General features: G+C 37.5%; 2 protein-coding genes across 4 annotated transcripts in view; one reads left to right on the top strand and one right to left on the bottom strand.

The window, feature by feature from the left end:
• The window catches only part of LOC309648644 (ankyrin repeat domain-containing protein 45-like), a 156,619-nt gene that overhangs the window by 129,981 nt on the left and 1,808 nt on the right, over window positions 1–24,830 (bottom strand). For 2 of the 3 annotated variants that reach the window (XM_082437502.1, XM_082437501.1), the window contains 2 exons: window positions 18,588–18,954; window positions 10,721–10,888 (listed from right to left, as the gene is read on the bottom strand). In XM_082437502.1, coding sequence (XP_082293628.1) covers window positions 10,721–10,888; window positions 18,588–18,939 — 520 coding nt within the window. In that variant the 5' untranslated portion in view covers window positions 18,940–18,954. Of the gene's footprint in view, window positions 1–10,720; window positions 10,889–18,587; window positions 18,955–19,641; window positions 23,203–24,830 lie in introns of those variants that run through there. The other variant, XM_082437503.1, reaches the window with a different exon arrangement.
• TEX50 (testis expressed 50) lies at window positions 2,913–6,572 on the top strand (the record flags this gene model as incomplete). Its single annotated transcript, XM_082414514.1, is given in 3 exon segments — window positions 2,913–5,265; window positions 6,184–6,361; window positions 6,364–6,572. Coding segments are annotated over 3 exon segments (711 nt in total). The 5' UTR covers window positions 2,913–4,941.

The raw sequence follows: 24,830 nt of genomic DNA, 5'->3' as shown, positions 1-24,830 counted from the left end.
TTGGTTGCTCTCCTTTTTTTTATTAGTTTTTTAATTTTTTTATTTTAATAACTTCATTTTATTTTATTTTTCTTTCTTTTTTTTCCTACCTTTTCTTCTGAGCTGTGTGGCTGACAGGGTCTTGGTGCTCCAGCCGAGTGTCAGGCCTGAGCCTCTGAGGTGGGAGAGCCGAGTTCAGGACATTGGGCCACCAGAGACCTCCCGGCCTCACATAATATCAATCGGCGAGAGCTCTCCCAGAGATCTCCGTCTCAACGCTAAGACCCAGCTCCGCTCAGCGACCAGCAAGCTCCACTGCTGGACACCCCATGCCAAACAACTAGCAAGACAGGAAAACAACCCCACCCATTAGCTGAGAGGCTGCCTAAAAGCATAATAAGTTCACAGACACCCCAATACACACCACTAAATAACCAAGAGATCACTGAAGAAATCAAAGAGGAAATCAAAAAATACCTAGAAACAAATGACAATGAAAACACGACCACCCAAAACCTATGGGATACAGCAAAGGCAGTTCTAAGAGGGGAGTTTATAGCAATACAATCTTATCTCAAGAAACAAGAAAAATCTCAAATAAACAACCTAACCTTACACCTAAAGCAATTAGAGAAAGAAGGACCAAAAAAACCCAAAGTTAGCAGAAGGAAAACAATGATAAAAATCAGATCAGGAATAAATTAAAAAATAAATGAAGGACACAATAGCAAACATCAATAAAACTAAAAGCTGGTTCTTTGAGAAGATAAACAAAATTGATAAACTGGTAGCCAGACTCATCAAGAAAAAAGGGGAGAAGACTCAAATCAACAGAATTAGAAATGAAAAAGAAGTAACAGGGGCTTCCCTGGTGGCGCAGTGGTTAAAAATCCCCCTGCCAATGCAGGAGACACGGGTTCGAGCCCTGGTCCCGGAAGATCCCACATGCCGTGGAGCAACTACAGAGCCTGCGCTCTAGAGCCCGTGAGCCACAACTACTGAGCCTGCGCACCTAGAGCCCGTGCTCCCAACAAGAGAAGCCACCACAATGAGAAGCCTACGCACCACAACGAAGAGTAGCCCCCGCTCGCCACAACCAGAGAAAAGCCCGTGTGCAGCAACGAAGACCCAATGCAGACAAAAATAAAATAAATAAAATAAAATAAATAAATTTTTAAAAAAAGAAATAACAACTGACACTGCAGAAATACAAAAGATCATGAGAGATTACTAGAAGCAGCTATATGCCAATAAAATGGATATCTGGAAGAAGTGGACAAATTCTTAGAAAAGCACAACCTTCCAAAACTAAACCAGGAAGAAATAGAAAATAAAAACAGACCAATCACAAGTAATGAAATTGAAACTGTGATTAAATATCTTCCAACAAACAAAAGCCCAGGACCAGATGGCTTCACAGGTGAATTCTATCAAACATTTAGAGAAGAGCTAACACCTATCCTTCTCAAACTCTTCCAAAATATTGCAGACGGAGGAACACTCCCAAACTCATTCTACAAGGCCACCATCACCCTGATACCAAAACCAGACAAAGATGTTACAAAGAAAGAAAACTACAGACCAATATCACTGATGAACATAGATGCAAAAATCCTCAACAAAATACAGCAAACAGAATCCAACAGTACATTAAAAGGATCATACATCATGATCAAGTGGGGTTTATCCCAGGAATGCAAGGATTCTTCAACATATGCAAATCAATCAATGTAATACACCATATTAACAAATTGAAGGAGAAAAACCATATGATAATCTCAATAGATGCAGAAAAAGCTTTTGACAAAATTCAACACTCATTTATGATAAAAATCCTCCAGTAGGCATAGACGGAACTTACCTAAACATAATAAAGGCCATATACGACAAACCTACAGCCAACATCATTCTCAATGGTGAAAAACTGAAACCATTTCCACTAAGACCAGGAACAAGACAAGGTTGCCCACTCTCACCACTATTATTCAACACAGTTTTGGAATTTTTAGCCATAGCAATCAGAGAAGAAAAAGAAATAAAAGGAATCCAAATCGGAAAAGAAGAAATAAAACTGTCACTGTTTGCAGATAACATGATACTATACATAGAGAATCCTAAAGATGTTACCAGAAAACTACTAGAGCTAATCAATGAATTTGGTAAAGTAACAGGATACAAAATTAGTGCACAGAAATCTCTTGCATTCCTATACACTAACAATGAAAAATCTGAAAGAGAAATTAAGGCAACACTTCCATTTACCATTGCAACAAAAAGAATAAAATACCTAGGAATAAACCTACACAAGGAGACAAAAGACCTGTATGCAGAAAACTATAAGACACTGATGAAAGAAATTAAAGATGATACAAACAGATGGAGAAATATACCATGTTCTTGGATTGGAAGAATCAACACTGTGAAAATGACTATACTACCCAAAGCAATCTACAGATTCAATGCAATCCCTATCAAACTACCAATGGCATTTTTCACAGAACTAGTACAAAAAATTTCACAATTTGAAAGGAAACACAAAAGATCCCAAATAGCCCAAGCAATCTTGATAAAGAAAAATGGAGCAGGGCTTCCCTGGTGGTGCAGTGGTTAAGAATCCACCTGCCAACGCAGGGGACACGGGTTTGAGCCCTGGTCCGGGAAGATCCCACATGCCGCGGAGCAACTAAGCCCATGTGCCACAACTACTGAGCCTGTGCTCTAGAGTCAGCAAGCCACAACTACTGAGTCCACGTGAGACAACTACTGAAGCCCACGTGCCACAACTACTGAAGCCCGCCCGCTTAGAGCCCATGCTCCACAAGAGGAGCCACCACAATGAGAAGCCCGTGCACCGCAACGAAGAGTAGCCCTCACTCACCACAACTAGAGAAAGCCCACGCGCAGCAACAAAGACCCAACACAGCCAAAAATAAATTAAATAAATTAATTTAAAAGAAAAAGAAAAATGGAGCTGGAGGAATCAGGCTCCCTGACTTCAGACTATACTACAAAGCTACAGTAATTAAGACAGTATAGTACTGGCACAAAAACAGAAATATAGATCAATGAAACAGGATAGAAAGCCGAGAGATAAACCTACGCACATGTGGTCACCTTATCTTGATAAAGGAGGCAAGAATATACAATGGAGAAAAGACAGCCTCTTCAATAAGTGGTGCTGGGAAAACTGGACAGCTACATGTAAAGGAATGAAATTAGAGCACTCCCTAACACCATACACAAAAATAAACTCAAAATGGATTAAAGATCTAAATGTAAGGCCAGAGACTATAAAACTCTTAGAGGAAAACATAGGCAGAACACTCTATGACAAAAATCACAGCAGATCTTTTTTGACACACCTCCTAGAGAAATGGAAATAAAAACAAAAATAAACAAATGGACCTAACGAAACTTCAAAGCTTTTGCACAGCAAAGGAAACCGTAAACAAGCCGAAAAGACAACCCTCAGAATGGAAGAAAATATTTGCAAACGAAGCAACTGACAAAGGATTAATCTCCAAAATATACAAGCACTCATGCAGCTCAATATCAAAAAAACAAACAACCCAATCCAAAAATGGGCAGAAGACCTAAATAGACATTTCTCCAAAGAAGATATACAGATTGCTAACAAACACATGAAAAGATGCTCAACATCAGTAATCATTAGAGAAATGCAAATCAAAACTACAATGAGGTATCACCTCACACCAGTCAGAATGGCCATCATCAAAAAATCTACAAACAATAAATACTGGAGAGGGTGTGGAGAAAAGGGAACCCTCTTGCACTGTTGGTGGGAATGTAAATTGATACAGCCACTATAGAGTACAGTATGGAGGTTCCTTAAAAAACTAAAAATAGAACTACCATACGACCAAGCAATCCCACTACTGGGCATATACCTTGAGAAAATCACAATTCAAAAAGAGTCATGCACCACAATGTTCATTGCAGTGCTATTTACAATAGCCAGGACATGGAAGCAACCTAAGTGTCCATCGAAAGATGAATGGATAAAGAAGATGTGGCACATATATACAATGGAATATTACTCAGCCATAAAAAGAAATAAAATTCAGTTATTTGTAGTGAGGTGGATGGACCTAGAGTCCATCATACAGAGTGAAGTAAGTCAGAAAGAGAAAAACAAATACTGTATGCTAACATATATATATGGAATCTTAAAAAAAAAATGGTGCTGAAGAACCTAGGGGTAGGACAGGAATAAAGACACAGACATAGAGAATGAACTTTAGGACACTGGGAGGGGAAAAGTAGGCTGGGACGAAGTGAGAGAGTGGCATGGACATATATACACTACCAAATATAAAATAGATAGCTAGTGGGAAGCAGCCGCATAGCACAGGGAGATCAGCTCCATGCTCTGTGACCTCCTAGAGGGATGGGATAGGGAGGGTGGGAGGGAGACGCAGAGGGAGGGGATTTGGGAGGATATATGTATACATATAGCTGATTCACTTTGTTATACAGCAGAAACTAACACACCATTGTAAAGCAATTATAGTCCAATAAAGATGTAAAAAAAAAAGGGTTGGAAAGGATATAGGTAAGTTGTTTCCATGAAATTCTATTAATATAATTACAATTTAAATTTATTAGCTAGCAAAATATTAGTAAAGTATTTGTTTTTCAGAGAACTGAAGAGGCTCAAACTATTCTGGAAAAAGACAAGAAAAAGTGTTCCTAAGAAATCCAAGGTGATTGGCTAGGCAACACCTTTTCAGCCCAGTGTGGTTCTTTATGACATCACTGAATTTATCCCTGAATCACTATGACTGATGATGTTACAGTGATCATCAGTGTATATTCTGCTGACTAGGAAAAGTATCTTCAGTGCTTTGACTGGAGCACCATATTAACTAGTATTCAGGGCATTTCTGCTCTGTCTCTAGCCAATTTTTGACTATAAACACTTTTTCCATTTGAGAGAGAAAGATGCCTTCTCAAGGACTATCCCTGATTTTTCCTCTGTTGTTTATCTGCTTCTTCAGGGAGAGCTTCTGCATTTGTGATGGTACTACCTGGACAAAGGTTGGATGGGAGATTTTCCCAGAAGAAACGCATTATTTGAAAGTTAAGCTTTCTCCATCTCACTGTCTACCTTACCCTCTGGACAAACTATGCTGCAATTTTGCTAGTATGGATATATTTCAGAGTTGTTTACATCTTATTTATATTTTAGTACAAGCTCTCTTTTTAATCCTGTCTGTTTTATCTGCTCATTACCTGTGGGTGAAATGGAAGAAACACCAAAAAAAGGTGAATTAGTGATGCAAATAGTAATAGTTATAGAATATCAAAGAGTTTAAAAGATAAGATTATCATCTTCTCTGAGAGAAAGAACCATGTCTTATTCTTCTTCATAACCTCCCCAATTTCCACCATTCATCCCCAGCATGTAGCAGTTTCTTGCATATGTCGGGTGTTCAGCAAAGGTGTACTCAATTAGAAGGTCCTTAAAATAACCTATTAATTTTAGATAGATTATTTCAAGTTACAAAACACACCAAGAAAGTAGTGAGCTACAATGAATAGAATGCATAGGAAGTGAAGGTATCTGTCTGGGCCCTTAGGTAAGTCATTGTATCTTTCTCAGCTGCCTGAGCCATAAAATTAAGGATATGGAACGACATCTTGTTAGATCCCTTCCCGATCTATCTAAGAAAGCTAAGTATACAAAAGTCGGCACGTATTTTTTTAATGGACTGTAAACTAATTTCTAATTTTAGTATAACTTTCTGGAAAACAACACTCTTAAACTAATTTCCCACTTTGCCAGTGACACCATATTTTGAGGCAATCTTAAAAGCTCATTGACCTTCACAACAATTAGATATTTACAAAATGACTATGATTTTATCACATTATACCTTAAGGCTGTTTAGTAAAGGAAAATATTTTACTAATATTCAAATAATTTCTCCCAGCAGAATGCTCTAATCACAGAAAGTACTTATTAAATGTTTGCCGATGGTGATAATGATTGCTATAACCTTACACAAGGGCATATACAAAAGAGCATTTCTTCTGCATTTATACCTTTCATCTACAGTAACTTTTTCTTTGTATAAATAAGTAACATGTGGTATTTGGAGTTTAAGTGTATATATCCAGAAAACAAATTTAATTTGAACTACAGTAATAAAAAAATCTCTAATATTTTTTTTCTCCTTTTAGCTGAAGAAACAAGCCTCCTTAGATACAGCTGGTAATGATCTAGAAAGCCAGTCCATCTATGACGCTGACCAAACACTCTGCAGACTGGTGGCCACAACATCAATGATCACCAAGTACCTGAATCAGGTGTCCCATCATCCTCCAGCTAAGAAAGTCAAGCACCAAAAACTAAAGGGGAAGAGAGTGAAGGAAAAGGAGCCAGAGGATACAAGACATATCCATATGCAAATATAGCTCAGTCCATTATGGAGACCACACAAGAAATCTATTGCAAGAACTCGTGTAAGGACAAAAGTGGTTCTTTGGGATGCTTTGTAAATTTTTTGCCACATTCTTTACTGAAACTTTCCAACAAAGTCTGGATTGAACAGTTATTTCTCTTCAGCTAAAACGGCTCCATACTCACTAAAAGTACTGGGGAAAGACTGTATACGATCACTGCTTCACGTTTAAGTGTTTTGTTCTTTTTAATGCGTTAGATTACTAATCATTAAGCAATCTGTAGAACAGAATCTTCATTTAGTGTTTCAGTAAATCTCTGACTTAAATAATATTTGTGATTTTTCTTGGTTTCCTGAGCAAATTTTATGGCCACACTGAGACGTTTAATTTCCCATCTCATATTGTTAAAATGGTATGGAAATACTAAGGAACAGATTAATTTTTTAAAGTATAAATGTTTCCATTTTCAGTAAAATAAATGAGGAATTAAGTATCAACACTTTTTTAATTTCAAACTTTTGTTGATAAGATGCCTCAGTTTTTTAAAATATTCCACACTTTTGTTGATCAGTCACCTCAATTTTTTAAAGTATGGTTTCCATATTTTCCAAACAAAAACTGAGAGACTGGTCTGAGACTAGGACAGATTTTCTTAACAACATGTTGAAGAATCCCAGAAAAATATGCCAGATCTATAATATACCTCCCATCAACATAAGGGGAAAAAAACTTCTAAAAAAACAATCCTTTGTACAGTAATAGATAATGCTACAGTCTTTATAAATAACAGAAGAGAACAGTGCCTGCCTTGGGTTATTGTGGATTATTAAAAGTTTGTTTATGGTTCCACTTTCCACTCCCCTCCTTACTTCCATTCTTCCCTAACCACAACCCTACTCCCACATTTCCATGAATGTCTGCTCCGTACCTTCAGAGTTCTGAACTGTCAACTAATTCCCTCTAAGAGAACACTGATATGTATCTCTATTAATGGAGGACCCCTGAACACTTCAAAAGTCTACAAACCTTGAAGACCCAATGAAATTTATCTCTAATAGTCAAATTTTCAGTAGTATAGAGGAGTCTCTGGGGTAGGGAGTCCTCAGCCCCGTAAACCTCTCATCATTAGAGCAAGAAATGGAAGTGGTTTATACTCTTGTTCAGTCTGAATTAAACAAACGTTACATTTTATGTTGAGTAGTTTGTGTTTTGACATTTCACAGCTACATTACCATGAAGCGCCAATCCTTGCAATCCCATCATTGATCTGGAAACAGAAGACTAGTTTATAGTATTATAGTCTTCTTATCGTCATCACTAGGAAATGGTAGGTCTAATTCCCCTAAGACTGTAAGGACCCAAACTAAACAGACGGACATTAGGGAGATGGAAAGTGGGGTGGGCACGCAGCCTTTAGCATGACCGTTGGCTTGGCGCTTAGAGGTCCTGCTCTGCCAACAGTCAGCCTCACAGTGGTCCTCATGGCAGAGAGTGCAGTGAGAGGCGGATCGCGTCCTTCTCCCCGGGGCCCTCCAGGCCCTCTGGCTTCGGGCCTGGCGGGTGAGCTGGGGGGCCCAGGGACAGGCTGAGGGCTGTGTCCCGCAGAGCTCTAGCGCCCTCTCCACAGCCGCCCACTGGCCAGGCCCAGGCCTGGAAGCAGCAGCAAACCTCTCCCCCATCCCCACCTCCTCGACCAAAGGGCGGTGGCTGTCTCCATGGGTCCCGGCCACTGTTTGGGTGCCCTGAGGAGTCAGAGGGCCAGCTGGGTCCTGGGAGCCTGGCTTCCTCAGTGATGATGGCTGGGCAGGGTCTGGCCCTGAGGGTGCCACCAGCTGAGATCTGCCTCCTCAGCCGGGGCTGGGCACTGGCAGGAGGACCCAGGCTGGGTGCTGGATGAATGCTCCCCAGCAGGGTAACCGGCCCGTGCAGGGACCCCTCCTTTTGGCCAGGCCTGGACCTCAGAGGACGAAAGTAGAGCCTTGGGACCTTGCCCTTTCTTGTCAGAACAAAGAATAACATTTATTTTGGTGGAGGTTTACAGGAACATCGTGACCTGACCATGACCTGACCTCAAGAACAAAGAATCTGACACCAAGACGTTTGCAACAACTAACCATGACCCTCCCTCACCTTTCCTATAAAAGGGTTTTGCTGAAAGCTTTCAGGGAGTTCGGGGTTTTTAAGGTATGAGCCACCCATCTCCTTGCATGGTCCTGCAATAAACCTTTCTCTGCTCCAAACTCCAACGTTTTGGTATTGTTTGGCCTCACTGAATGTCAGGCACATGGACTTGCATTTGGTAACAAAACCAATGAAACTCAACACCGTAAGCCCCAGGCTTTCAGAAAAGTTACAGCAAAATTTGTTCCTGGATTGTGTTTTTTAAGTACCATGGGTCATTCTTCAAAAACGGATTTTAAATTATATAATGTGAATTTCACCTACAATAACTATTCATGAAGGGATCAATTAAATTCTTTGCTATTTTCTTTTCACATATATATATATATATATATATATATATATATACAAAATCACAAAATCAAAGGTATTGACAGAAATAATGCCCCTAGAAAATATTCAGTACAAGTGGACAATTATGTATAAAATAATCTAAAAAGTATAACTCATCTTTTTCTTCCCAAATATGTTACCTTCCCTCAATTTCCTTACTTCTATTAATTCTCCCAGTACCCTTCTCATTTTACTAATAAGCAAGCTCGTTATGGTTTCCATATGAATCTTCCTAAATATCACTCTAATACTCTCCCTCGTCTACGTAAAATCTTTCAGTGGCTTCCAAAGGCTACAGAAATGAAATCACCTTAGCCTGACATTTGGGAGTATAATCTGACTGTAATAATAGTAGCATCATTCTCCGAGTGTGATCACACACCAGGCGTTGTGCTAAGTGCTTTATATCATCTCATCTCATTCTCACAACAACGCCCCCAAGAGGTAAGAACTATTATTGGCTCCCTTATCTGGAAATTAAGACTGAAGTATAAAGAATTTAAGTATCTTGTCCAAGGTCACATAGGTTTCACGTAGAGACACCACTATTTAAACTCAAGCAATCTGATTCAAAAGCCCATGTACTTACTTCTGCCTGTGCTGTAGCCTAGCTGTGTAAATTATGACTTGTTATTCTAGTAAGGCAATCTCATCACTTTTTCCCCAATGTGTCACTTTCATTCATAAGATTTTGCTCACACCCTTTCCCCTTACACTGTGTATGTAAATCCCACCCTTTCTTCAAGGCCCACCTCAACTCCACCATGCTCTGACTTCATGTTCTCTGACCACCCCACAGCATGTACCACCTGCTCTGCCTCTTTTAACCCTTAATTATAGTCTTTCTGATATTGTTATTTAACTCTGGAGTGTGTCTATAGGTTATCATCCCTCGCCTAACAAATGTCCAGAGGGCAGGAACAATTAATTGTACCACAACGGTGCTATGCGCATAGTGGGCATTTAATAAATGCTTGCTAAAAAAACACAAATGCAGATAACTATGTAAAATGAATGCCATGAACTTCCTTAGTACTAGTTTTTTAACCAATGTTTGTATGCATACATAATTACACAGGTATATCTTCGTGAAATCTCTAAGCTCTATTCTACAGGATTACGGAAATGATGCAAGAAAAGTATTAGTGAAACTCAAAACAGTACATAGTTTTTTGACCTTTGATTAAAGCATCACATACATATAGAAAAGTGCAAAATTTATAAGTGTACAGCTCAATGAATTTTCACACATGAGCACACCTTGGAAACAGCAACCAAATTAAGAAAAAAATATTATGCCCCAGAAGTCCCCCTCATGCCATAATGATACCTGCTATTCTGACTTCTACCACCATAGATTAATTTTGCCTAGCAAACCATTTTAAATTATTACAATTGTTTCTACCTGGGGAATCAAACATATTCCTCAAGTATGTCATTTTTTTTAAACATTTAAGGAATGGTCCACTCTGCCTAGGTCTCTCAGAAAATGGCCTTGAACATATTTTATACATATATTCTTACAGAAAATTATTGGTGAAATTGTTAGAAGGTGATAAATCAACCAGCTTCCAACCAATATAGTTTCTATTAAGTACAATGTTTTAGGCCAATAGCAAAACACCAACAACAAAAAAAGGCAGATTTCACGTATTATCACCACCAGTGACTATGGTTAGGTCTACAAATAAAACATCTTGATAGAAGGTGAAAATGTTAATCACCTCTTTGTTTTGTTAAATGCATAGCCTATAACCCTGTAACTTGAGTCAGTTTGCTACTACCTTGTGAGCTTCCTTACCTGCCCAGTCCAGGAACTCAACACACTCAGTCTGGGAATACCGAGCAGCAACATCTCGAGCTCGCTCTTCCTGGAAGTTCAGAGATTCTATATCAACATCCAATTCCACCAGTGCTTTCAAAGTTTCCAAACGACCCCAGGCTGCAGCACAGTGTAGGAGCGTGTAACCTAACAAATAGAATGAGGATGGTCAGGTCAAGAAGACTGCACTGCTTTAGGCTATTTTATGGACTAGAAGATCACAATGGCAATCAGGTATTGAACAATTACTACAGGCTAGGCACTATTCTAAGTGCTTCACATACAGTAAATTCATTTAGTTCATAAAAAACCCTATGAGGTAGGAACTATTATAATCCCTATTTTACAGATAAGGAAACAGAGGTCCAGAGAAGCTAAACTTGCCCAAGGAACACAGCCAGTAAATGATGAACACAAGGCACCAACACAGGCAGTCTGAAGCCTGAGCTCTTCAACATCTTCTAAGGAAGATGGCAATCTCCCTAACAGTCATCTACCGGAACACAATTAGACCTATGACTTTAGTCTAAGGAATCTGCATCAACTCTAATTACTCTATTATTGTTAACACAATCATACAAATTACTACAACTGGTATGCCTTTGGTTTGGAAATTAATCATTTGAATTAAAATGGAAATTATGACCTATCAAATCAGAAAGTTATTTCTTAGATTTACTGAGGCAACTACCATGAGGTATAATTGTAAAGGTGAAAAACATGGGCGGCATCTTTAAAATTTTTTCAGACTGGTTTAAAAAAATCAAGTCAAGACTGATTGTTTTAACTTACCCACGAGGATACATTTGTGATTCACTTAACTGGCCAAAGAGGCATGTAGTACTACAAGAAAAGTTGAGCAAAAGAATGAACTAGCATGTATTAAATGTATTAAGTACTAGGTACTTTATGGGCTACTACTTCATTTAATCCTTCCACTAACACTATGAGGTAGGTATTATCAGCCCCATTAAAGGATACAGAGGAAAGTGCAGATCAGAAAGACTATACCTTGCCCAAGGCCACACTGGTAGTAAGCAGCCAAAGCAAAATCCAACCCAGATCTGTTGCCAAATAAAAGGTTTATAAGGAAAAGGAAATAGCACTCAAATGTTTGCCACTGGTTAGAGTAGGGAAAGAGAGAATAAGGACTCCTCCACTTTCTTCCAGAAACCTCTCCCTTGGCTCCCTATTTACCACATTCCCACAGTCCTGGGTCTCAGACCAAGTTGTAAACTATCTTTGTCTTGAGGCTATCATAACCAGAAGGGATAATAAAGAATTAATAAGGAATCAAAAGGAGCATGAAGTAAGCTACTCCACGATCAGCCAAAAGTGGAATTACCTCCCCTCTTTGGCCCAACTCTTTTTTTTAATGTTACAACAGTGAGACATTTCAGAACACCAAGAGATAAAGACTGGCCCAAGAATGTGATCATGGCTTTAGCCCCTACAAAATGAGGGGCCAAGAAATATCCAGATACCAACCCTCATTGTTCCTGCCTTCCGAAGATGCATTTCTTCAGCCAAACGGCCCAGGGCCCCTGGTTTGCTGGGAGAGGGGGACACTATCTACGGAAAAGACACTGCAGTAGCAGGAGCAGGAGGCCATTCCAAATGAGATATTCTGGGTCCTGATATTGCTTTTCTCAAGGCTGAAGTTACAGGCCAGGCCAGCAGTAACAACTAAATTTTTTTCCTATTTTTTAATATACATAGTTTAAAAACAAGAAAACATGATTTCTAAACAGAGACAGGCTTTGACCAAGGAATTTAAAACCTATGGGTTTAAACCATGGGTTTAAAAAAACCATTGTATGTTTTCTTTTTCCCCTTGTGAGAGATGGTGTGTTTTCTAGAAGAAAACACACAGATCTTTGTACTATATGAACCCCACAGCCTTCCCAGGAAAAGAAGAACATTTAAATAAGATGATTTCAAACGCATCCAGACAAGAAGGGGATTTTCCTAAAGTTCTCCCATAATATTGGCAATGAGTATTTGATCCCAGAAGGGAGATACAGAAGGTTACATTTAGAAATCCCAGCAGGAAGAAAGGGACCATAAATGGAATTCTGAAAAATTGGGATTGGTTCTAAGACAAAAATAATTTCTTTGTGGAAGACTACTGGTTCCTAAATAGAGAGAGTCAATTGAGCAGGTAGTTCACAGTAAGGCAAAAGATCAGACAAGAAGAAAAGTAATCTTTTTCCTCTATGCAGGCATTGTTCTGTGTGCTTCACAAGTATCAACTCATTTAATCCTCACTACAATCCTATGACGTAGGCACGAGTATTTTTCTCATTTATAGATGAGGAAACAAAAGCATGGAGAGGATAAGTACTTTTCTCAAGGTTGCTATAAATTGATGAAGGTCATTAATAAGGTCAAAATCCAAAAACTCCAATGATGATAGTCACAAACAAGTAATAGGCCATGGAGCAAAATACTCCCCTACCTAGAATATTTTTCACAATCTGCCTACCACCAGCAGTACCAGACTCTTTGAATTCCCCAAATCATGTTGTTTCATGCCTCTGTAACTTTGCATATGCTGCTTTTTTCTGACTGATACAGTAATTACAGTAGCAAAATAAAAAATAGAAGTATAAATTTTATATTTACTTAGCATTAATACTGGTATTTTGTAAAACTCAGAGTTCAGAATTCATTTTTTTAATTAGTGTAACTAATACACTTAACCGTGGCACCACCAGGGAAGCCCACTAATACACTTTAAATACGAAAATGTATAAGCATAAAATATCAGATAAAAGCATAACTATCAAATAGGAATATTAAGTATATATTGTCATTCTATTAGCAATATAAATTGTCAGATAAAACAAATCAAAATTAAAGATGAAAAAACAAATACTAGGGACATCCCTGGTAGTACCGTGGTTAAGAATCCACCTGCCAATGCAGGGGACACGGGTTCAAGCCCTGGTCCGGGAAGATCCCACGTGCCGCGAAGCAACTAAGCCTGTGCGCCACAACTACTGAGCCCACGTGCCACAACTACTGAAGCCCGTGTGCCTAGAGCCCGTGCTCTGCAACAAGAGAAGCCACCGCAATGTGAAGCCCACGCACCACAACGAAGAGTAGCCCCCACTCACCACAACTAGAGAAAGCCCATGCGGCGACAAAGACCCAATGCAGCCAAAAATTAATTAATTAATTAATTAATTAATTTTTAAAAAACACAAATACTATAAAAATGAAGAAACTATAATCATGAAAATTGCAAAAAACACATTATTTGATTTTTTAAGTGTGTCAATGGTATCAACAGGATATTTCTGTACAAATTTTTTCAGCTACTGAAGTTTTTCTCACTCAACATTAGTTGGAAGTAGTTATAAACCAATACCAAATATTTTCCTTCAAATTACCTCAAATCTAATTTTAAAAGAGAGAGATATCTCCGAACAGCTTTTTGCTTTTTTGATAGAACTGCAATCTTTTTATTGAGAGTAAGTTGTAATCTTTATCGCCAAAGAAAACATTGCTGGTTCATATTTGTCTTTTTTAGTTTCCACATATACAGAGAGAGATTCTATTTCAGTTTCCTGATCAATTTCAAAACTATGAGATTCACATTCTACTTGTTTGGGAAGTTTGTGAACTTAAAAATTATTCTTACAGTAGAAATTTTGTAATACCACAATATGGACCGTTTAAGTTTGTAATCTTCAGTTTGTCTTTTTATATACACTGAGCAATTAAATCATTGAAATTGTTCTCAACCCATAAATGACTCTGATTTCATATTTTTTTAATACCAAATAAAACTATTATACCTATAAAAAGGCCAGTGTTTCATTACCTAAAATAGTGGGTAAGTATACCAGAATAACAACAATATTGTAACACTAAAATCTGGTACTACAGTTACTATATTGCCTGCTATGACCAATCCTTCAACCTCCTTTGTCTGGTAAACTCTTGGTCATTCAAGATTCAATATATTGGACTTCCGTGGCAGTCCAGTGGTTAAGATTCCGCGCTTCCACTGCAGGGGGCGCAGGTTCGATCCCTAGTCAGGCAACTAAGATCCTGCATGCTGCGCGGTGCAGCCAAAAAAAAAAGATTCAATATATCGCCTCCTCTGTGAAGCCTTCCTTGACCATGTCCAACACTTCCACGTAAAGTTGACTAATCTCTCCTCTGAGCTATCACTGTACCTTGTCCCACTGTATATTAATTATCTATTTACACATCTGTTTTCTGCTAAACTGTGAACTTGTCCAAGTTTGTTGAATTCATTCATCTTTCCCCAGTTCCCAGCACAAGACCTGGCTAGTCCTCCATCCTTAACAAATGTTTGCTGATTGTATGGAAAGACAGAGTTTAAAACAGTAATTAGTTCCGATCATGCCTGTTTGAGTATGGCCAGGTTTAGAGACCAAAGACTTGCCAGAACCAGAGGAGGTTCCACCATCAATAAACTGCAAACTGCACACACCTGTCCTTGGCTCAAACAGAAAACAAGGCACTTCCCAATTCACCAGAAGTCAGTAGTACAGAGAGCTGAGACTGTAAGAACTGTTTCATTCTCCTCCCTTTGGATCAAAAGTGTCCAATTCTTCAGTATTTAAAAGGAAAGGAAATCCTGAACGTAAATGTGATCCATCAATCACCTGGAAAATCATTTTCCTTCCTATCCATCTGAGTATCATCCACAAATAAATGGCATACATCTTCTTACTTTAGAGATATCTACCTGCAGTTCTTCACCCAAAAGTCCCTTAATTTTAGGCCAATGGCTTCTTATGTTCCAAAAATTAATAGTGTTCACATATACGCACACAATTATTCATCCTTTAAAAAAAAAAAAGAAAATTCTGTCATTTGTGACAACGTGGATGAACCTCAAGGGCATTATACTAAGTGAAATAAGCCAGAGAGAAAAAGCCAAATACTGTATGGTATCACTTATATGTGGAATCTAAAATAAAAATTAAAAGTTAAAGCCATGGAAACAGAGTAGAAAAGTGGTTACCAGGGGCTTGAGGGGTGGGGGAAACAGGGAGGGGTTGGTAAAAGGGTACAAACTTCCAGTTATAAGATGAAAAATGTCTGAGGACCTAATGTATAACATGATGACTATAGGTAATAACTATATTGTATAACTGAAATTTGCTGAGAGTAGAACGTAAATGTTCTCACAAAAAAAAAATGCAAAAAACCCTGAATTGATCTGTTCTCCCACATGAACAAGCTCATGGGAACTGAGTCAATACCAACCAAACAAGAAATTTACTGGTGAACTGTAATGTAATTCATTATTTTATAATGATTAAAATAATAATTGCCAAATTGGTACAATTAGGTTGGCCAGTTCATGCATACTTTCCATTATAAAATCATCTTCATGGAATGCCAAATAAGCTTAGAATTTCCCAAATCATCAAGTCCTGGTTCCTTTTAATTTACCAGTTCTCTCAATTTCTCTCCTCTCCATTTTACTATAAGCAGCAAGAAGCAAGCAGGATGCACCTTCAAACTCAGCTAAACAAGATTTCATGGCAAGCATGGTATCAGAATGAAGAAATGGATTATCTTAGAGCACATCATCAAACTTGAAAGACTGTACACCTATATCCACACACTGGAAAATACCTAACAAGAGGATGGCAATACTCATACCAATTAGTCAGAACACCACCTTCCTTGAATAGTGTTAGAGGCACACCGTCAGATATTGATTTGGGGCTCTCATTTTCTTTTATGTAGTATGATTTTAGATATTACTATTAGTCCCACTTTTTGGGTGAAGAAACTGTAGCATGGAAAGGTTATATAACTTGCCCAAGTCATAGCTAAGATTCAATACTAGGTAAGTTTGCTTCAGGTTTTCAATAGCCTTAATGAAGGTTTCTTCTGTTCCTATTTCCCTAAAAGCTTTCATCATGAACGAGTGCTGCATTTTCTTTCAAAAGACTTTTCTACATCTATTGATATGATCGTGTGGTTTTGTTTATTTAATCTTTTAAGGTAGTGAATTATACTAACATTTTTTTCTAATGTTAAAACCATCCTGCATTAATGGGATAAACCCAACCTAGTCCAATAAATGTTTTAACACACAATCTTAGATTCAATTTGTTAATATTTTATTTAAGATGTTTGCATCTGTTATTAAATGACTGGCCTATAATTTTCCTTTCTAGTGCTGTCCTTAACTAGTTTTGCTATAAAAGTTATCTCTCATAAAATAAGTAGTTTTCCAACTCTCTTTACATTCTCTGGAACCTTTGTATCAGCTAGAGATTACTTTTTCCCTACAAGTGTAGTAAACCTTACCTTTTAAAACATTTGAGTTTGGAATTAGGTGGGACAATGAGGCAGATTTTGATTACTTATTCAATTTTTTTAAATAACTATGGTTCTAGTCAAGTTCCTAGTTTTTTCTTGAATCAGTTTTGGTAATTTATATTTTATTGGAAAATTGTCCATTTCATCCAAGTTTTCAAATGTACTGTCATGAAGTTGTTTATGATACTTTCTAGTAAGTTTTTAAATCTTAGTTTTTCCTATGTGAATGCTTCATTTTTAAAATTCCAAATATTGTTTATGCTCTCTCTTTCTTATATCACGTATCAAAAACTATCAGTATTATCAAAGGTTTTTCAACTCTTTTTCATTAAACCAGATTTTGGTTTTGTTGATTCTACTGTGTTTTTTGTTTGTTTGTCTTTTGGTGGGTTTTTTTGGCTGCACTGTACAGCTTGCAGGATCAGGGATCTTAGTCAACAAGGGATCGGACTGAACCTGGGACACCTGCAGTGGAAGAGTGGAGTACTAACCACTGGACCACCAGAGAATTCCCTCTCTATTGTTTCTTTATTTTCAATGTCATTATTTTACTCTATTATTTTCTCTTCTTCTTTCTTTGGATTTTCAGTTGTTCTCTTTCTAACTCCTTGAGTTAAATACTCTGCTTTCTAATTTTCAATATTTCTTATATTCTAATATATGCATTAAATTAGAATTTTAATTTTAGTTTTATTCCACAGGTTCTGACATAACTAGATCCTGTTGCCACTTAACTATTTCATAATTTCTATTATATCTTTTGTCACCAACAGATAATTTAAAGTGTGTTTTTGTTTCCAAAATTATAGGGATTTTCAGTTATCTTTTTTGTTACTATTTTCTAATTTTATTTTATTGTGGTCAGAGACCACAATCCGCATGCTACGGATTCTTTGATATTTGTAGACACTTCCTTTATGGCCTAACATATCAATTTTTTAATTGTTCCATGTGAGCATGAAGAAAATGTAGAGTCCCTATTTGCTAAGGATCATTGTTTTATTTTCTACAATGACCATGTTTTATATTTGCAATCTGAAAAAAAAAGTGACTGAATTTAAAGAGTTAATTGGATAATGACTGCAAAAACAAATAAATCTTCAAAGGAAAGAGATAATAATATTATTGAGCATTTACTGTATACCAACTTTATATTTATTATCATATTTAATCCTCATAACCTATAAGGAAAACCCTATAAAGAAAATACAATCATCCCCATTTTGTAGATGAAACAGAGACACAAAAAGATTAAGTAACTTGCCCTAGTCACACAGCTAATAAATAGTGAATTCTGTGTTCTTAACTACTATGCTATACTAAATACATCAACATGCATATACACACATTCATATGTGTGTGTGTATATATATATACACACACACACACACACACACACACACACACACACATAACATATGCAAAATATAAAGCAGGCACATCAAATTTATCCAAATTTAAAGATAATACATAGCATCTTTAGGTAGTCATAAGTAATACTGATAAGAGAAAAAAGACAAAATACCTCTGGTGGTTTTTTCATTCAGATTCACACCATATTTGGCTAAAGCTCTAATCACATCACTTTGCCCAGCCATGCAAGCTGCATACAACAAATTTCTCCCAACGATGTCTTCTTCCAAGAGTAGCTGCATGGCCTGTTCATGGTGAGGGTTCTCAGGATCCTCAAAAATCTTCTGCAAACCTTCTACGTCCCCTGTGAGAGCAGGGGGTAAGAGGGGATTAATGGTGGCAGTTTCCTCTGCTTCTTTGGATTCTTCTTCTTCTTCATTATCATCTTCTTCCTCTTCTTCTTGCTGCGAGAAAAATATTGATTTTTCTGAACTCTCTGACTCTGGGGGTCCTTCTGACTCCATTAACTCCAAAAATACCTGAGACCAAAAAAAGTAATAGAAATCTACTCAAACAAATCAGTATTTGTTTATTTATTTGTTTGATCAGTCAACTGACATTCAGTCAACTGAATGAAATGAAAGTACTTAACTGGTTCAAAATAAACCAGTTATAAAATAAGATACTTCATCCATTCAATCAATAAAGTTTATTGTACACCAACACACTGCCTGAATATATACTAAAATGCTGAATGTGTGATGTAAACAGTAAATTCAGTAGGAATAGGAGAAGAAATATCAACGTGGGTGAGATTCATTAGGAAAAGATTGAAAGAAAATGTTAAGGAGGCTCACCTGCCTAAACAAGGGTCCCTGGTGGGGAGAAGTGAGAAATACAGTTGGATCATTGAAGCCAGATTATTAAGAACTTAAAAATCAGGCACTGACATTTAGACAGAATTCATTCACTCAGTAATACTTACTGAAAGCCTACTAATATACTAAGTGTTGTATAGGCACTATGTAAATTACAAAGAAGAATCAAATTTATTTCCTGCCCTTATCAACTTACTATTTCAAAGGAGAAAATATGACATGTACAAAATACATGTAATAAATGGTGACAAGTGCTAAGAATCATAAAAGATGAAGTGCTATGGGAGTTTAGAAGGGACCAGATTAAGTCCTGGTAGAGTTAATCAAGTAAGTCTTAATAGTACTCACTCTGTCAGAACACATATTAAATTGGGGATGATTCAGAGAAGAGCAGCATGGTTCCTTCATGTGTACAAAAATGTTTTCAGCATCACTGTTCATAAAAGCAAAAATCCTGGGCAGGAAAAAAACCCCAATGCCTATGAACAGGAGCATAAACTGTGGCATATTCACACAAAATTGTATATGGTAGTTAAAATGAAGAAATTACAGTAATACAATATGGGGAAGGCGGCTTCTGATATGGCTCCCATGACCCTACCCCACCTCCTGGTAACCTCTGGCCAACAGCCAGAGGGAACTGAGGCCCTCGGTACAATAGCCAGTGAGGAATTTAATTCTGCCACCAACCACTGAATGAGTCTGGAAGTGGATCTGCTCCAGTTGAACTTTGAGATGACTGTGGTCCCAGGCAACGCCTTGACTGCAGCCTCGTGAGAGACCCTGAAGTAAAAGATCCAGCTAAGCTGTGCCCCGATTCTTAACCCAGAGAAACTGTGAGATACTGAATGTGCTATTTTAAGCTACCAACTTTGAGGATAATTTGTTATACAGCTATGAATAACTAAGGCACACAATGATATGAATGAATATTAGCAATACAGTATTAGATGAAAAAAGTAAATCCAAAAGATTAAACATACCAAGATATATTTTTGTAAAGTTCAAAGCAATTAAAATTATGGTTACCAAGGGGGAAGGATGGGGGGAGGGACAGTTAGGGAGTTTGGGATTGACATGTACACACTGCTATATTTAAAATAAATAACCAACAAGGAAAAAAATTAAAATAATAAAAATTAAATTAAGTTAAAATAGACTTTTTAGGAATATAAGTAGGTACAATAACACTATTCTAAAAAGAAGAAGAAAAGCAAGATTGAACACAAGATTCAGGATAGTGTTGAGGGGGTGAGTAAAGATGCAGGAAATGGGATAAAGGGAATCACATTTCTAGTAAAGAATATGGCATTTAAGCTGTGCCATAAAGAATGGGCAAGATTTGGTCATTCACAAGTCAAAAGGAAGGGAAATCTAGTTAGACAGAATAACATCTCTTTATACCATAGTCCTATATTAATCTCTAGCGTCACTAAATGTGTATAATACTTGTAATCTGTTGAAGTTAGGAATTCTCTGATTGCAAATAATATAAAAATAATAGGATTGACTTTTAAAAGTAGGAGATGATTTTCTCACATAGCAGGAAGTTTAAAGGTGGAGATGGTTCAGCAGCTCAAAAATATAGATCTAAGCTCTATTTTTCTAGTCTATCACAGTTCATAAGACTTTCATCATCATGGCTGTTGCCTAATGGTGACAAGATGACTGTCATAATTCCTGGCATCACGTCTGCATTTATGGCAGTAAAAAAGGGGAATCCCCCTGAGGACACTAGTGGCATTCATCCCTTTTGAGAGGAAAGCAAAAAAAAAATCTTTCCTAACAAGACCCAACAAACTTCCAGTTATATCTCAAAGGCCAGACTGTTTCCTTGTATTTAAGAGAAGGAAAAAAAAAAAAGTTTCTTGATTTTCCTGCCTCAATAACAGAAGCAAGCAAGGTAGATGGGGTTGGGGATGGGAGTTGAGTTAGCCAATCAATCATGACTCCACCATAAAATTTGGTCCAAATCTTATCTTTGAGACTGTTTTATTCAATTCCTTCATTTTACAGAATGAATATAGAGGAAACTTATAATCCTTTGAGTGCCTGACATCCACTATCCACCCTCCCAACACACATCCCTGTACACATAAACACACACACACTCGCTTCCTTAAAGAATCCCAATCTCCATTTTAAAAAATTCTTCTAACGGGAGATAAAGCTAACTTCCCACTACAGAAGCCAGAGAGGCACGATCCTCCTTCTCTCCATCTCAGCACAAGCTTGGGAGCAGGCACATAAGTTAGGCTCGGCCAATCAGCTACTAAGTCCCAGGATCTTGACTTTTTTTTGTTGTTGTTGTTAATCATTGTATTATTTTTGTTGTTGTTGACATATAACGCTGTATTAGTTTAAGGTGTACAACATAATGATTTGATATATGTATATATTGCAAAATGATTACCACAATACGTTTAGTTAATATCCATCACCTCGCATAGTTACAAAAATTTTTTTCCTGTGACGAAAACATTTAAGATCTAATCTCTTAGCAACTTTCAAATACAATATTGTATTCAATTCAATACAATATTGTTAACTATAGTCACTATGCTGTACAGTACTTCCCCAGAAGTTTATCTTGTAACTGGAAGTCCTTTTGACCACCTTCATTTATTTCACCCACCCCCTACACCTGCCTCTGGCAACTACCAATCTGTTCTCTGCATCTATGAGTTTGAGTTTTAGCTTCTACATATAAAAAACAGGATCTTGACTCTTGAACATGGGCCACAAGGACATGAGGCTATTTGAAGGACATTCAACACAAGTGACAGCAACAGTGTACTGATCGAACTTCCTGCTATGAGAACATGCTGTGGTTCCTGTGGTCTGAGCCCCCCAGAGCTCCCTTGGTTCCTGCTCATCCAGCCTCCCTAATCATGTGGGCCCCTGGTAAGTATAGCACTTAGACATTAGTCCTTTCTCAAAATCTAATCTCTCTCCCTCTTTTCTTTTAACCATACTTTTTTTAACCAATATTTATATTGGAATAAAACTACTTCCCAGGCACTCTTGTAATATGGTGTGGCCATATGTCCAAGTAGTAAACAATAAGATGTAAGTAGATATGTATTGATAGTATGTAACTTCTAGAAAAGTGTACTTCCTTCTCACTGGATTGCAAGCCTGATACCTAGAGCTTGCACAGCTCATTTAGACCATGAGGTAGATGTCCTGTCCAAATACATACATATTACTTCAATTATAATATATAGCATATAGTAGTTTGTCATATCTTGTTTTAATTATACATGTAAACATATATAACATCTATTAATAGGGTAACCAAAGAATTAATTGTTCAGTAGTAATGGACATTTTTATCTTGGGCACATTGCATTTATGGGTATATTTGCATACATATAATTAAACAAAATATCATTTATCCTTACTACATGTAACATACTGATGTTTTTAATCCCATCTATTTTTTAAGGCTGGGTGCCACACACTAAACTGATTTCATGACCCACTAATGGGTTGCAACCCACAGTGTGAAAAAATATTAGTCTTGAATAACCACCAAGGAAACTCTACCATGAAATCAACAAGAGAGACTCTAACAGAAGTTAGACAGCATGTGCTTGTGGTTTATAGCTTAGGTGACATATGTCCTCATGCACCCAGGACAGTTCCAGTGACATCTCTTCCCCTGGTGTGATTTTTTTTTTTAATTTATTTTTAGCTGCATTGGGTCTTCGTTGCTGCTCACAGGCTTTCTCTAGCTGCTGTGAGCGGGGGCTACTCTTCGTTGCAGTGGGTGGGCTTCTCACTGCGGTGGCTTCTCTTGTTGCGGAGCATGGGCTCTAGACCGCAGGCTCAGCAGTTGTGGCGCACAGGCTTAGTTGCTCCGCGGCATGTGGGATCTTCCCAGACCACGGCTCCAACCTGTGTCCCCTGCATCGGCAGGCGGATTCTTAACCACTGCGCCACCAGGGAAGCCCCAGCCCTGGTGTGATTTTTAATAGCAACCTCTTTCACTATCAAAACGTCCATTACTACTACACAATAAATTATTTTGTCACCTTACTAATAATGTGATATTCTGGAACACTCTACTAAAGATATCCATATTCAAACCTTAGAGAAGAGAGGCAGGATGTGTTTGAAATGCCTTTCCTCACTGGCCCATCAGGGGCCCAGACATGAGACCTTGAAGATACTGAGAAAATTCTATTTGTATTTCATATGTATTCCTGCTAGGCCTAGAATAGCTTTTTTTCCTCCTCCACTCCTACTAGCCAAATCCTATGTAGGCCAAGCTATAAACCTACCTTCTTCCTAAAATGCTTCTTCACTCCTCTCTAGAATGTACCCAGGCCTCTCCCTCCTCTGAACTTCAAAGGTCATTATATATATTCTGTACCATACAACCTACCAAATATGGTATTATATTATTTTCTATTTGTTTCAAGTACTTAAGACACCAACTCAATTTGACTGTAAACTGGATAGGAGCAAGTATCAAGCTTTATGTTTCTCTTCTGTCACTTTCAGACTTACCACAATTCCTGGCTTGTCGTATGCATTCAATAACTCTTAACATCAGGCTTGCAATTCCCCCTGCTTTTCTTCACAGCCAAGAGCAATGAATTTTGGAGTTAGAAAGACTTGAGTTCACAAGGCAACCCTGCAACTTATTAGCTACATAATACTGGGAAGTTTACCTAATCTCTGCTAGAAATAACACTAGAACCTAGTTTATATGATTATTGTGAGACTTAAAATAAATCAGATGATGCATGTGCTAAGCACATGGTGAGCACTTGGTATGCGGACCCTATCATCATCATTGTACTGTCATTCCTAGAGCAAAAGCATCCATGAAGCAAAAGACAAGATAGTAATTCTATTAGTTCTTTTTTTTTTAATACACAGTTTTCCTACATAGGGTTTGAGTAAATGACTTTCTACTCTATGACCGCCGAACACTTGATTACAGACAGATTATTCTGCATCTAGATATCAATCTAATCCCAGGTTAATTCAGAGATTTGGAGATAAATTAGATCAAATCTAGAAATATGATTCAGCCCAGAATACTAAAAGCTACCCTTGGTACACCCTTGAATAGAGTGTAATTTCCATACCAATCCAGAAGTAATATGATTAGGGCAGCAGTTCTCAAATTCTATGATCTAAGGGCTCTTCACACTCTTAGAAATTGAGAACACCAAAAGTTTTTGTTTATGAGGGTTATATCTATCTGTATTTATCATATTAGAAATTAAAACTGAGAAACCTTTAAAATATTAACTAATTCATCTTAAAACAATTACATGTTAACATAAAAGTATAGCTTATAAAAAATAACTATATAAAGACAAAAAATTGATGAGTGGCATTATTTTACATTTTTGCACATCTCTTTAATGTCTGGCTTATTAGAAGACAGATGGATTCTCATATCTGTTTCTGCATTCTCTGCAATGATGTGTGATATTGTGATACCACATGCCATGTGGCCTCTAGCAAACCACTGTGACATGTGAGAGAATGAGAGTGCAACGGCAAAAAACATCGAA

The sequence above is a fragment of the Balaenoptera physalus genome (assembly GCF_965194825.1).
Source record: "Balaenoptera physalus genome assembly, chromosome: 1".
NCBI lineage: Eukaryota > Metazoa > Chordata > Mammalia > Artiodactyla > Balaenopteridae > Balaenoptera > Balaenoptera physalus.
Note: the sequence above shows the minus strand (reverse complement) of the source record. Positions and strands in the feature narration are given on the sequence as shown.